Genomic DNA, 15,844 nt, shown 5'->3' on the forward strand with positions numbered 1-15,844 from the left:
TATGTTAAACGCTGAAAATCGATTGTAAAAATTTTCCAAGATGAACAAAATTTGCTCACGAATTAGTCAAAATATTGGTCATTTCCTGCATACGATCAATCGAAGAGAATTTTGAACTGGAATTGCTACCATCCCACTTTCCAGTACCTCTACATTCCTTTCCTCATCACTATTTTAATTTCCAAACACACGTAGGTGTTACAATCATATTTCTTGACCCTCGTATCGTGAAGCCCTTCTCTCTCAACGAATCATTCAAAATACAAATTTCGAACCCTTTTGCTACACGAGTCAAGTGCGAGTATAAAAATCGCACCCTTTCGAATAATCATCATCGCTCGTTGGTTTTGGTTTCGCCCCACAATAATACCGCCATCTACGTCGCGTCGCACCGGAAAAGGAAAATTCCAAAAACTCGTATTACTCGAGCGTCATCACCAGTATCTGGCTTGACGATGGCAAAGCTTTGCACCCAAATCACCATCATTCACCTTCTTCATTTCGTCGCCGTATAATTCGTCGCCGTATAATTCGGCTCACTTCTCTCCGTCTGTAATATGTACTTCGACAACCATAATACGAGGTTAAGTACGGGGGAAAAGGCCGGGAAAAGGGCGACATGAAGCGCTACTATATCCGCGTTAATTGCACAGAGCCGATGAAAAGCAGGCGAAAACAGCAGTCAAAAAACTCAACTCGATGTAGGAAAAGCCTCGACAAGCAAGACAGCAGAATACGTACTCACTCTCGCAAAACGTGAAAAACTGAGAAGGGAAAGAAAATTGTTAGAGAAAAAAGGGTATTCAACGCTCATCTCGCGGAAAATTTCCACACCATGCCAGCCCACGTCATCACCCCTGTCTCCGTCGGCAGCCTTCCTATAATACCTACTTCGATGTTTACCAGCTTGTAATTTACCGCCGACAAACGAATTCCATTTTTCTTAGTGTTTTTTTTTCGCCCTCTTTTTTACTCGTGTATTTTTGACTGGCGTTTTCTCCCTCATTCTATCTCGGTTTCCGGTATTTTAATCAACGCGCGCCAGGTCGACTGTAGTTAGTTTGTTTAGTGTTTTTTTCACTCCTTTTTTTTTTCACAACCGATGCCCGCGTTTGACGTTTGTTTTGACACACTTTCGACTTTTTCTATTTTATTCGTGTGTTTTGGTATGTTGTCCGGTGTTCATTGGCTCCCTGCCTATACCATACAAACATATCAGCCTGTTGGTTGCTGCAGAAATTTTGTAAATGTTTGAAAATGAACTCGGTGTTTGGGTTCGTTCTATCTCATCTCCCTTTCCCTTCTTCAGCAGAGCTTAATATTACCTTCGCGAATATGTTTTTGAGCTTTGGGGTATTTTTTTAAAAAAAAGTTTAAAAAGCTCGTGTCTATTATACTATGGTATGACAATGATTGAGAGGATGTGTGGCGGGTATTTCAAACTCATTGGTATTTTTAAATATCGGATATAAAAAATAAAAACTTTAAAAAAAATTGAGAAAAAATTTACTTTGGATTCGATCAACTGAGTACATGAGGCAATTCAGTAAACAAAGAATTGAGTCAAAATTAGTAGGTATCCAACGAAAAGTAATCCATTCTGTTTTCTATGCGAACTACGAAGAGAATATACTGGCGAAAAGAGAAAGCTATAGGAAAGAATCCAAACCCCACAAAAGAAAACAATATTTGCACAATTTATTTGAATCTGGCTAGATATCTGTATTATTCTCAACTTTCAAAAATGTTATCTAGTTTCGTAGTGTTAGTCTCCAGGCAACATGGCCCAAGCACTATTTTTGGCCGACTCGATAGAGTCATTATTTTAGCACATTTAGGTACGTATTTCGTGTTCACGGTCTGGGCTATTTTGAAACCGCCTTTTGTCGTAGGATAACCAAACACCGAACGTATAAAAATTTCACAACGTATACGAGCATATCGCGTTTCCTGCTAATTGACCTCGCGTACCTTTTAAATAATTCCCAATACGGACATTAACGCTTTAAATTATGTGCTCGTTTCGATTTCAAAGAAAGCAAACACTACCGCAATCTCGGCACATTTCGAGGTGATCGTAAGCTAAGCTCACGTTAGATATACCCCTATGTATTTCTCAAATGTAGGTATTCGTACTGCAGGGTGGCCCAAAATAGGGTCGATTTTTTTGCACTGATATAAAGTAGCTAAAAGTTGTATGCAGATCTTGAAAAGTTGGCAGAAATCACCACTATGCTACAAATAACTTCAAAATCACTCTATTTTTAAAAAATTTTGTAAAATTAAAAAAATTAAAAATTTTGCCAAAAATAGTTTTGGTGAAGTTTTTTTTTAACGTAAAATAATGATTTAGAGCGATATTTATCTAAGACCCATTTTTATTTTGGTATGGAGAAGGAATACGAACTTGAACCGTTCGCGAACGAATTGATTCGTGTAAGTGACTCGTTCGCGTTCGCGAACGAGATTCATTATCACTTACCTAATTCTTGGTGAATCGTTCACGAACGAATTGAATAATTTTTGGCGAATATCATTCGCGAACAAACTGATTGATAGATGATGAATCGTTCGCGAACGAATTGAATTTTTTAGTGAATCACTCGCGAACAAATTGATTTGTATAAGTGACTTGTTCGCGAACAAATTTATTCATTTACTCAATTTTGGGTGAATCGTTCACGAACGAATTGAATAATTTTTGGTGAATCATTCGCGAACGAATTGATTAATAGTTGATGAATCGTTCGCGAACGAATCGAATAATTTTTGGCGAATCATTCGCGAACGAATTGATTGATAGTTGATGAATCGTTCGCGAACAAATTGATTTGTATAAGTGACTCGTTCGCGAACGAGATTCATTATCATTTACCTAGTTCTTGGTGAATCGTTCACGAACGAATTGAATAATTTTTGGCGAATCATTCGTGAACAAACTGATTGATAGATGATGAATCGTTCGCGAACGAATTGAATTTTTCAGTAAATCACTCGCGAACGAATTGATTTGTAGGTATAAGTGACTCGTTCGCGAACGAATTTATTCATTTACTCAATTTTGGGTGAATCATTTGCGAACGAATTGATTAATAGTTGATGAATCGTTCGCGAACGAATTGCATTTTTTAAGTAAATCATTCGCAAACGAATTGATTTGTATAAGTGACTCATTCGCGAACGAATTTATTCATTTACTCAATTTTAGGTGAATCGTTCACGAACGAATTGAATAATTTTTGGTGAATCATTCGCGAAAGAATTGATTCATAAATTGAAGAATTGATCAATTCGTTCGCGAATGATTCACCAAAAATTATTCAGTTCGTTCGTGAAAGATTCACCAAAAATTAGGTAAGTGATGCTGAATCTCATTCGCGAACGAGTCACTTACACGAATCAATTCGTTCGCGAACGATTCATCAACTATTAATCAATTCGTTCGCGAATGATTCACCAAAAATTATTCAATTCGTTCGTGAACGATTCACCCAAAATTGAGTAAATGAATAAATTCGTTCGCAAACGAGTCACTTATACAAATCAATTCGTTCGCGAGTGATTTACTAAAAAAAATTGATTTGTTCACGAACGATTCATCAACTATTATTCAATTCGTTCGCGAATGATTAATCAAATATTAGTCAATTCGTTCGCGAATGATTCGCCAAAAATTATTCAATTCGTTCGTGAAAGATTCGCCAAAAATTAGGTAAATGATAATGAATCTCGTTCGCGAACGAATTGATTATAGTTGATGAGTCGTTCGCGAACGAATTGAATAATTTTTGGAGAATCATTCGCGAACGAATCGATTTTTATAAGTGACTCGTTGCGAACGAATTTATTCATTTACTCAATTTTGGGCGAATCGTTCACGAACGAATTGAATAATTTTTGGTGAATCATTCGCGAACGAATCGAATAATTTTTGGTAAATCATTCGCGAACGAATTGATTCATAAATTGAAGAATTGACCAATTCGTTCGCGAATGGTTCTTTCAAAAAATTAATAAATTCGTTCACGATTTATTCCCATAAGTGAATTGGTAAGTACTCTCACAAACAGTTCACTGAGAATTGATTCCTCACCTTTGAGAGAGCAAAGATTTCCAGAAAACACCGTTTTTCTCCTTAAAAGGTTGAAATTGCGCAAATTGACTTTTCGTAGCTTGTATTGCTACCCTAAGAAATTAAATTTCCCATAGGTAAATCGTAAAGAATATTGAACTTCCCAAAACCCTCCAGTTTTCGAGTAAAAATTCAAAAACCACAACTTCTCGATGTACTGCATTAGAAACCATCCCATTTTCAAGTTTCCATTGCAGTGCCATTGTAGTTGTCATCACACAGGCAATTACCTCATGAAAAGGTGAAGTAACTACCTTGAATGATTTCTAAATGGAATTTTCTTCAAAATTATTTTTCAGAGTTGAAAAGTAGCCAAAATGGAACGAGAAAATATTAGAATAAAAAACATTTTAAAAATTTGAAAAAAATGCTAGCAATTTCCCAAAACGCGAATAAAATGCTATCCATTCGCTAGCACTTAGTCGAGAGGGAACTGTGCTACGTGGATTGATAGGTTGTTGAAAAGTGAATCTTTGTAAGGCTCATTTTTTGAAAATCTCTCTTGCTTCAAAGAACGTATCTTGACTAAATCTGTACCCAAACCTCTCCCCTGCTCTTCAGTCCTCTCCAAAGCCAGACGACACAAACCATCTATAAAATACCTCATTATCCCCATCTCAAACACCTGTCGCATTCTCACAAATCAAAAAATCCCACTTAAAACACACAGTATATATTACATAATTCCAGTTACGCTCCAGTTACAAAATACTTCGTCATAGCTCTACATTACCTACCTACTTACTCGCAGGATCTGAAAATGGGAAATTTTTCACTCGACGAAAGCAACCAAGCAGCGAAAACTTTTCCATACGTACCGCCAATTTCTTAACATTATAAATTATTATCCTTGGGCCAAGGTAGCGTAAAAACAAAAGCAACGCCGAACCGAACCGAGCCGAGCCAGTTCGAAAAAGAAGAAAATTTGCGTTTTAATTAAAAACCAATTTAAAGAATAAATCCGCTATAATGCCAGCCTGCAACACGCTACACCAAAAAGGATGCGGGACCGGCCACGACCATAATAACGCTCTCCAATCCCCATGCCCATGCCCTTCCTAAGCACATCGTTCAAATACCGTATTTACCATCGTATTACGTTGTGTAATTTTTACCCACGACGATGGTACATGTAGCTTTCCAAAGCTTTCCCTTGCATATTATTATACTACTATAAAAGCTGCCCCGTACCCGTAAGTTCCATTCTACTAACACTAAAACGCACAGTACATAAGTAAATAAAATATATACATTCTACACCGAACGATAATAATAATAATAATGGAAAGTTGAACTGAACCGGCATCCTTTTCCCCTCACGCTCTATGTTCGTGGTGTTTCCAAAAATACTCTGTATATAAAAGCGACGTGGACCATATCGCCTTGTACTCGTACAAAAGCTACAAATACTACGAGTACAAGGTGCCTCCAAGGAACTAACCGATTTAAAATATATCGAAAGGAATTCCACGTAGTAATAAGTACCTAGGTAGACGTAGCTTCGTAGAAATACCCCCAGACCTGCCACCACTGTCCCTTTTCTTTGGTACATTTTGTCTATGTAATTCGAGAGCGCGACGATAACGTACAAATATTTAGGAAAACGTTTAAAATTTTGTACAATAATTAAGGTCGTAGCCAACGTCGTAGTCTTCGGTATCCCAGCAGCTTCAGATTATATTGCTCGGATACTACTGCTGCTAATTACCTACGTACCATTATTTTATAGTACTGTTCGCATGTACGTGAGCAAGACTGTTTCGCAGTATGATCGTCGTTGTCGTCGTCGTAGTTTTTCCACGGTTTTTTTCTTTCTTATTTTTTACAGCCCAGTGCGGCGTCATCGTCCTCTCTTTTGTTTTTCTCTAAAATTTCTATGGTTTCGGCTTGGCTTCGGCTCGTGTACGCCAGAATGGTCGATTCGAGCAGTCGTTTCGTTGTTTTTGTTACTCGCACTTGGCCGGAGGACTCGTGAATTTCAATTACGACAAACGAACCGAGCCAGGCCTTAGTTTCCAGTTTGAAATACGAAATTTCATTTCCTTTCATTTTTTTTCCTAGTCCAAGATTGAAATAAATGGTCACGACGATCACGTCGAAAAACTGAAAAAGTCGATGAACTTGAATTTTTTTCTATAGCATAAAATGCCTTCCGAAATTCCTCCATGTGTTGAAAGTTGATAAAATGGCAAAAAATCTACATAAGGCAGTGATAATGTTTATTTAGCTGTCCAATTGTACCTACATTTCGATATTTGAAGGTATTTCTCGAATAAATTGGGGTCTGAAAATACTATACCTATTTTCTTGACTCTTGTTGAAAATTTGCCTCAAAATGTGATTCTGGATAAATTTCAACATTTCATACAGTTTTTAGAAAAAAAAATTGAACCCTACCTACTTGAAATGGAGCTCAAAACACGGTGCACAGTGCATGGATTTTTTTATTCCCAATAGACGAGAATCTTAAATAGTCACATAATAAAAATTGTGTCATTTAAAATTTTTTTTTTTTTTGATAAAAAATGAAAAAAAAAGTTCTAGATTTCTACTTTAGGTTCTTAAGGAAAGTTCGTGCTATTTGGGAATGGATTGTACGACTATTTGGGTATATACATATATTTTTTCATCTAAACATGTGTTCGTTTTTCTTTTTGTTAATGTTGTAACTTCTCTCACTTAAATTAAGGAGGTAGTATACTTAAAGTTGAAATAGTATCCAAAAAGACACGACTAAATCAAATTTCAGGTGTTAATTGTCATTTTTGGATTTTCGAATTTTTTGAACATTCAAATGGAAAAGATTGAAATTTGATAAAATTGACGAAGAAAGCTGAGATTAAATTTAGGTGTGCCTTATTTTTGACTTTCTTGTTCGATTGATAAAAGTTTTAAACTTCTTTGGAGTCTTCAAAAATTTTTTATATTTTTTGATTTTTGAAAAAATTGCAAAAAAAAAATGTTAAAATGAAATTCAGCATGTTTATAAAAGGTCAAAAATGAAATCAAAATTAACCAATGTTTTTTTATTATTGAAAAAAATGATCAATAATATTTCTTTGGATTGGCAGTGTCTTTTGTGTGCCCTTTTTATTTTTTATACCTTTCAAAAAAGTTCTGCTTGCTGCGATGCCTCTTTTGTTGGGTGGTGCTGGGGGAGGGTGAAGGGGGAGGGGGTGAAAAAAGAAGATCAACTTGATCGAAAAATATTCAAACATAGCCCCTCGGCCCTGATGAAACGACCTTAACTGATCTGATCTGATAAAAAAGTACTTTTTATAGCAAAATTTTTTGATTTCCTCAATTTAAAAAAAAATGCCTCCACTGATTCGACTGAATCATTTTCATTTATTTTTTGGGATGAAATGAGAGTAAAAGAGTCATTTTCTTCCAACCCCCTCAATAGGAACACCAGTTTGAATATTTTTAAAAAGTTACATTGGTATGTTACAAAGCTGTCTGCATTTTAATTTTAAGAGTGAAGAATTGAATTGATAAATCGTATTTTGATTTGAAATTTTGGGCATACTTAAGTTTATACTTTTGTGAAGATTATTAAAAAAACAAACAAAAAAAAATGAGAAAAGATAAAAAAAAAACGCGAAAGCATTAAATAAATTTTACATTTTTTTTGAACTGTTGAAGCCTTCTGAAGTGACGCTGTCCAATTTGAACGAAACCAAACTAGATCAAAAGAACATGTTTTAAAACCTTTGTAACATCACTTTCCGGTCCCAAAGTTTTTTTTTTCTATTTTTGATGAATTTTCAAAGTGGAGAGCGATTTTTAAACTTATTCGTGAACGTTTTTTTTCTCTTTCTTTAAATAAGAAGAGAATCAATGTGAATGATTTTTTCAACTGAAATTCTTCACATCAACAACTACTAATTTTGGGCTATACCTATTCTAGAGCCTCCAATTTCTCAAGGGAGCCAAAAATAAACTTTGGAACCCATAAATTTGGTCGAAGCTTATTGGACACCTTTTTCACCATTTGTGGTGGTTATCGTAAAATTCCAGGACTGCCAGTTCAGAAGTGAATTTTTCCAACAATCGTAATTTGTTGGTTTTGAAGCTTCCAGGGAGTATTCAAACTTCCCCAAAAATTTCTAATTGCTCTGGAAGAGCCAATACATATAATGAAGTCAGCGTTTATGAGGCACCTTTTTGAGCGTTTCAGAAGTTCATTTTTAATCTTCCAAAACGATTTAAAATTTCTGGAGAAATTTAAAAACTCACTGGAGGCTTCTGAACATCCCAAAACTAAATAACTAGGTACCTAGTTGTTGATATGTGGGATTTGAATTAAACGACTTATTCACAATGGTTCATTTTGCTCAAAAAATTATATTTCATGGAAAAGGTAAAAAAATCAACCTCAAAACAGCTTTTGAGAATTTTTCGAATTTTTTTCAAAAAATCCGAAATTCAAAAATGAATTTTAAGATTTAAAATTTTGTGTGGGGGGGGGGGTTTGAGAGATGCTCTTTCGATTTATTTGATTTTCGTTTAAATCTACAAACGCCAGTTCAAAAGGTTTCTTTGTTCGATGTCAAATATCATTCATCATGTTTTTCAAATACATATGTATTATCATTTATCCCACTATTCCAAAGCTCAAAAGCGAAACTTATCCATAGTGTAATTTATTTTCATTCTTAACGAAACATTGTTTTTCTGCATCCCCTTTCCCTTTTTCTCGGATTCTCATTCCCATCAATTCTTACGATTCTGCTACGAAATAGGTATCGGAAAATTGAGCTCATACTTTGTGAAAAATTGTAGTGATGTTATATTGTTCTACTTCCACTTCGTCATTTCTCAAGAATCTAGTTCTATTAAGTTGCATTTACATTTCACATACATTTTCTCATAACATAGAAAGAGAGAAAAAATTGAAAACAAAACAAGAAAATTCTGAAATAATCCAGAGAACACACGCCAGCACTTAGACAAAAAAAAATTATCGCTACATTGCATAGAGCTGGTTGCATTCGAGCATTCGACGAACGAGTAAAATTATTATAAAAATACGAGCAGATGTGAAATATCGAGAGAAAAATTTAAAGAAAAAGAAACACAACAAAAGTACGTGACAATCGTATATTACAGCGTACGCTAGATAACAACAATTTTTGATCGTCTTACCGGAAACATCATCGTCGTCTGACGCTTCTTGCCGTTCAATTTGCTTAGTGGCTTGTACGTAAATGAAGGTGAATAGTAAATAGTTGAGATTCGTCAACTTCATTACGTCATTCTGCACATAAAGAGAATAAAAAAATTTTAATACAATTACTTCGCTACGTACTCAAATTATATCTAAGCGAGTACTCCTAAGGTAAAAAGTACAAAATAACAAAATAGAATTCAAGTTGTAAGTATACAGACGACGTTTAATGAGGAAAAACAAGCAAAAGGCACAGGGGGGGAGGTGCGAAAAAATTTATAAATACACGTTTTCCCACACCATAGAGTACTATACAAGAAGTAGGTACTCGTAGGTAGGTGAAAAAAAATGTACACGTTAAACGAATACAGATTGTCTTATTCTTCGGTCTATAAACTCGACTAAAAAGGGATGATGCCGATGGTGTTTTGGTGGAATGAATCGAATGAGCGAGGAGCAAAAACGACGTTGTAATTATTTTTTTCCTCGTGTTTGTGTTGTTTTTTTTTCTACACTTCTTTTTCTCCTCGGTATAATTTTTTTTCTGTTTTTCTATTATTTTTTTCGTAAATGGAATTTGATTACGAAAGGTCTTCCCTCTGTGTTACTCGTCGTCGAGAACTCTCGGTTCATTGCGAAGTGGAATGGAATTTTTACCATTGGTTCCTCTTTTCTCTTTCTCCTACACCGATGCAGGGTTCACTTCTCGCGGTACCATGTGATTTTCATATTTTCACGCGGCGACTTTCTCATTAACGAGATTTTTTTCATACAGGAAAAAAAAAGGTTCTTGCAATATTATTCGAGATGATAATTCACATATGATGGAGTAAGCGAAGGAAGCAGGGAAGGGGGGATTTTCCTTCAGATACGAGGGAGGCTGGAATAATTTTTTTTCTCATTTTTGGAAAAAATATGCGGGGTAGTTTTTTTAATTTTTATTTTATTCGGTGTACAAAATTCGTGTCGTTTAAATAAGTGTTGTAGGGAGCATTTTTTTCCCAAGCATAATGTACGTACATGATAAGGCGAATTTTATAGCCTGATGAAATTAATCGCGTAAATTTTTGGCGCCATATCTGATACGAAGGGTTGCTTTGTAAAAATTACGCACACAAAAGCTTACAGAAAAGCAAGATAAATTTGACGAATAAATTAACCAGTTATTTTTGAGCGTTTGTTCGAGAAACCGGTTTGATTTTAAGCTCGATTCGGGTTGGAGGAACAAAGCGTAAACAAATTTTGAAAAATTTGAAATAAAAAATATTTATTTACTTGTTGCGGCGAGTACGAGATACTAGAATTTCACGCAGATGGGTAATATTTTCGATGTTCGTCGTATTTCTCGTCGTCAAAATCGCACCACCGAAAGGTATCCGGAGAGAGAATGGGACACGTACGATACTCGAACACGTTTACGATAATACTGTGCGACGATATGGTCGTAGTCGCCGGATAGAGTACGTTTACGTCTCGCAGGTGGGCAGCCCGCGGAGGGGGAGGGAAAAAAGAGCGCAACGCAACCAACGAACGAGCGATTTTTCGGGAAAAACCGAACCAGGACGAGGTGACGATGGCGGAGTCGCGATGGCTAAAATAGAGAGAATTTTTTCGAGCATACTCTACAGCCCTCTGGTGCTGCCGCTGTTACCGTCGATGCTGCTGAATTGCCCTTTGCCGATGGATAGCGTATATTCGAGCCGATTATATTACTCTAGTATGCGTTTTAAAACAAGCGGAAAATTAGATTCAATCGTATTATTTGTATTCCACGCATAACGATATCATTGTTTTGTTTTATTCTGCTTTATTATTCCATCGGATATAATTTTTTTAACCCGGAGGAAGGCGAGGGGCCGGGGTAGAACCCTAGACATGCGTTGAAAGAGAGAGAAAGATGCCCGTATCACGAGGAAACCCCATCGACACAGACTGAGAATCGAATTACCCAGCGATGAAGCGAGGCAGGAAGGGTCGAAGATGTGAAGACGACGACGAAACGTTACTGATCTCCATCTATGACCATAAACAGGGATTTCATTTTCATTGTCTTATTTTTATTAGGGAATATTCGATGGGTTTCGGGACTTTTCTCCATTTGCTCGATGACGACCGCGAACGTGCCAGTGTACATTGTGTGCTCGTGGTTGCGATTTTACGAGTATAATTTTTGTTTGAAAACCAGCCCATGGGGCCTGGGGGAAGGGGGTTCCTTTCTGATGATTCTTCGGCGTATGTGTGCTTAGCATTTAGGTCCATCGGGACCCCTCTTTTCCCCTTAGAAGGGAGGAAGAGCACAAGATATATCGATTTTGTGCGTGTGAATGCATTCGCAGAGCGTGTAAATTGAATAGTTGAATTTCTAGAAGGACACGGATTGAGGTTTGAAGAGGAGGGGGAAACGTCTTATGTGTATATTGGCGCGTGCATCGAGATTGGACGAGAATTTTTTCTTTTATTGCGTACGTACTTTTGAATGGATATTCAATTAGAAAATAAATTGGTATCGCGGTGGAGGAGGAAATGGGTGTGATTTTGATACGAAATGTTGAAATTGCTCTCTTATAACGACGAGATGGCGAATGTATGGAAATTATTCTCGATGTCGTGGAGTGTTTGCTCTTTTTGCTGATGTTCGTTTGTGCTGCTGCTGAGATCTGTTAGAGACGAAGAGATGGTGCTGGAGGGAGTGAGGGTGGTGTTTTTTATTATTATTATTGCAGTCAGTGTAACGTGACAGTTGGTGTGAATGAGTTAAGAGGCCCTTGATATGAAATATTGGAATTTTTTCAAAATATTTCGATCGTGTTTTCAATTTTTTCCATCTCGGAGAGTTTAGGATGAAAAGGGAGAGTAGGTGAAGGGAGTAGATATATGGCGCCGATGTTCAGATTTTTTTTTGGCCACTGTGTATCTTTCAAAATGATATTTTTTTGGTCATTTTTTTGGCCTAAAATCGAAATATTGCCTGGAATTTTTTCGAAAAATTAAAAAAAAACATCCTTGCCCTCTGAGGAAAATTTTAAAAATTATTTCAAAAAATAAAAAAAATAGGTGATGTGAAAGTGAAAAAATTTCTGAAAAATTCCAACATGGTAATATGTCCGTCAAACGAACTCTAAGGAGAAGGCTCCCTCTCACTCGTGCACTCGAAGCATGCTATAAAAATGAAAATGTAATATCGTCGAATAGAATAACTTCGTTCGTACATTCTGTCTTTCGTTTCTTGTGACATTCTTCAATTAGTTGTTGACAACTCACATGGAGTGTGCCATTTGCAGCGATATCAGGTATCATATTTTATTAATTTAAACAATAAACTAGTCTTTTACGCTATTTGAAAGAGTATAATATTTGACTCGAAACAGAGTGCTTTATAATTAAGTATCTAAGTATAGAGTCAAAATTAGAAATTATATGCACTTGTTTATCAATATTCTCAACATCTATTATTCTACAGCATGCAAGTATCAAAACATCAAAACTCGTCAAATTTTTAAAACTAATAATTAACAGGAGTACAGGAGAGCTGTTTCTTTCTCATGACCTCTGGTGTCTTTGCTTTTTACGAGTAAGTATTTTCTTCAGCTAACTTATTGCACAAGCGTTCGAAACTTTTCTTAAATACCCTTTGGTTATAACCTTTATTAAAGAGTACCTATACTACGATACATCATGAGTATTTTATCAAGTTTATAGACGTGTACAAATACCTAAGTTGCTCGAAATCGATTTATTTTCGTTGCTATTTTTCTGCTTCTGCATTCAACGAGTAAATTTCTATAGTTGAGAGAATGAGTGCTCCAAAATAATGTTCATTATTAGGATAGATCAAGGGGGAAAAAAATCTAGATATTTTGACCAAATTTAGAGTAAACTTTCATTTTGAGTTGGAAGTGCCTCAGAAAAAATTTTTAGCCCCAAATTTTTATTCTCAAATATTTTGCAACAGTTAAGGTTATGCCGAAATATTAAACGATATGATTTTTGAAACTGAGAAAATTTTGAAATTTAGTGGTGGGTCATTCCACGTCAATTCAACCCAGAAGTGGTTCATTTAATCATTTTTTGAATTTTTTTGAATTTCGATTTTTTGTGATGAGTTTATTTTATCTAGTGAAAGGGGTTTTTCAACTTTTTCAATGTGTTTGTAAAAATAGGGGTCAAATGGGCCAACTTCACCAATAAAAACTTTTTTTCACATTTTAAATAAAAAAATCACACTTTTTCGCTAACTTTCAATTTTTTAAAATCAACTTTACAAAGTAATGCCATCTCAATTTTTTAATATGTTGTTCAACATGGAAAGTTGTCAATAATGTTTTTTTCAAAATTTTTGAGAGTTGGAACAATTTGGAAACTACGTTTTGAAACTTTTAAAGCTAATTTTTTGTACAAAAAAAAAGTAGCAATACTGATTTTTATGATATTACTAAAAAGCCTTTCAACACTCCTAACTATTGGAAAAAGTTCCATTTTGGTAGGTTTGGGAATTTGAACCCCAACAAACAAGTCGCTATTTGGAAAATAAAAAGCAAACGCTGACGTGAAAATTATAACGTATTTAATCACACAATAAAAAGTACAAAGTGTGTACGTGTACACGCTAGTGAGAGACAAATGTAATGAATAATATGTACAAGTACTGCAAGTACAGTGCTACACTTGGCATTCTGTGCTAGCGACGCACACATCTGGCACTACAAAGTCGCTGCTGGGCAGTTGGGTGTGAGAACACAACCTGTCACAGTACTCCCCCCTAAGAGAAGGACTTGCAATACAAATGAGTAAAATAAGCTAAAACGCTAAAATATGTACATTAAAAATTTGAAGAAAAAAAACAAAGGTAAAAAAAACCAATTGTAAAAAACACATTAGGTATTTACAAAAAAATGACTGGAATAACACGTTTTTGAAAAAATAATTGCGAAAACGAATACAATATTATGGCGTATAGACATCTTTAAATTGTACCTTATGCTTCAGACGACCTTCCTCACCTTCAGGTTGCTGAGTAGGCTCAGGTTTTATTGTATCCTCAATCTAACTCCTTGTTTTGACAATGTCAGGTGCAGGTGCTAAATATGCTGGCTTTAGGCTATTCACCGATACCAGAACAGCTTTTCCATTGACCTCAATCTCAATCGCCTTATCTTTGCGGCAAATTACACAATGCTGTCCGGTGTACGGTGGTATGAGTGAAGCTTGTTGGATTTCAACAAGCAGGAAAACGTGTGTGCACATATCTAGAGCTTTTGGCACAAAAGCAGGCGAGTCTCTGTGTCATCTGAACATTTTTCCAACGCTTTGCAACACTGATTGGAGCTTCCTGTCAAATTTGGCAAATTTTTCAGCTCAGGTGTGTCTGTGATAAAATCTCCTGGAAAATGGAGTTTGGCACCTATAGCGTGAGTTAAGCTGGAGACACTTCGAGTTTGCTGTTGATCGCTGAGGCGCAAGCCAAGCAGAAATGCTGGTAAAACATCCATCGAAGCAGTAGTCTGATGGGCCATCACTGCGGCCTTGAGTGTTCTATACCACCTTTCGACCTTTCCATTGGCCTGAGGGTGGTAGGCTGTCATGCATATACAATTTGAGCCCAGAACAGCGGACATTTTTGCAAATAGGTGCGAATCGAACTGACGGCCTTGATCTGTGGTGATGGTTGCAGGTACTCCGAATCTAGGGACCCACTCACGTGCAATTACTTCTCCAACTGCTTCTGTGGTGATTTGGCCGCGCGCATATGCCTCTGGCCAGAATGATGTACGATTGATCACTGTTGGGAGGTACTCCTTACCGCGTGAGGGAGGCAAAGGGCCGACAGGCAGTTAGGGGCGAGAATGCAACCCAACTGCCACAGTAGGTATCACGGTTATCGAATAATCTACTGTTGAAATGAATGATATTTCAAGTTCACTGAAAACTTTGACACCCCACAGTGACTCGGATTGCGAAAAAAGGCGCGCATGGCGTTTTACAGCAAAACTACGAGCATATCAAAAGTTGAAAGTAGTGATTTCGTAGTAATTTTCAACGAGGAATTCGAATCCGATGTCCTTTTTTTTCGACAGACCCCTTGGGGGGGGGGGGGGGGTGGTACCAAAATCAAATTTTGTAAAAATGAAAAAAAAATCGAGTGATATGTCAAAATGTAGGTTTTTTGGATCGAGAAACACGAATCTGAGGTCCTTTTTTCCCTCAGACCCCATGGGGAGGTGCTACCAAAATCAAATTTTGTAAAAATGAAAAAAATCGAGTGATATGTCAAAATATAGGTTTTTTGAGCCGAGGAACACGAATCTGAGGTCCTTTCTTCCCTCAGACCCCTCGGAGGCCCTTGGAGAGGTGCTACCATTCTTGAGATATCTCGTCTCAAACGCGACTACATTTTAACTAAATTAACGCGAAATAATTGTAATTGAATATGGCATAAGTTTTTTCATTCAACTCCCTTCAAAATCGCGATTGCGGGAAAATGTGTGTTAAAAAGTGTAGAATTTGAGTGTGGTTAGTTACTTTCCGAATAGGTCCGATTTTTT

At 36.4% G+C, this 15,844-nt stretch overlaps 1 protein-coding gene across 2 annotated transcripts in view; it reads right to left on the reverse strand.

Moving 5' to 3' along the window:
* The window catches only part of LOC135847062 (synaptogenesis protein syg-2-like), a 117,665-nt gene extending 106,926 nt beyond the window's left edge, over positions 1-10,739 (reverse strand). For both annotated transcript variants that reach the window (XM_065366457.1, XM_065366456.1), the window contains exons 1-2: positions 10,578-10,739; positions 9,281-9,392 (exon numbers count right to left, since the gene is read on the reverse strand). In XM_065366457.1, the coding sequence (XP_065222529.1) occupies positions 9,281-9,383 (103 nt within the window). In that variant the 5' untranslated portion in view covers positions 9,384-9,392; positions 10,578-10,739. The remainder of the gene's footprint in view (positions 1-9,280; positions 9,393-10,577) is intronic.
* Positions 10,740-15,844: the final 5,105 nt, after the last annotated feature.

This window comes from Planococcus citri, chromosome 5, assembly GCF_950023065.1.
Source record: "Planococcus citri chromosome 5, ihPlaCitr1.1, whole genome shotgun sequence".
In the NCBI taxonomy this organism is placed as follows: domain Eukaryota; kingdom Metazoa; phylum Arthropoda; class Insecta; order Hemiptera; family Pseudococcidae; genus Planococcus; species Planococcus citri.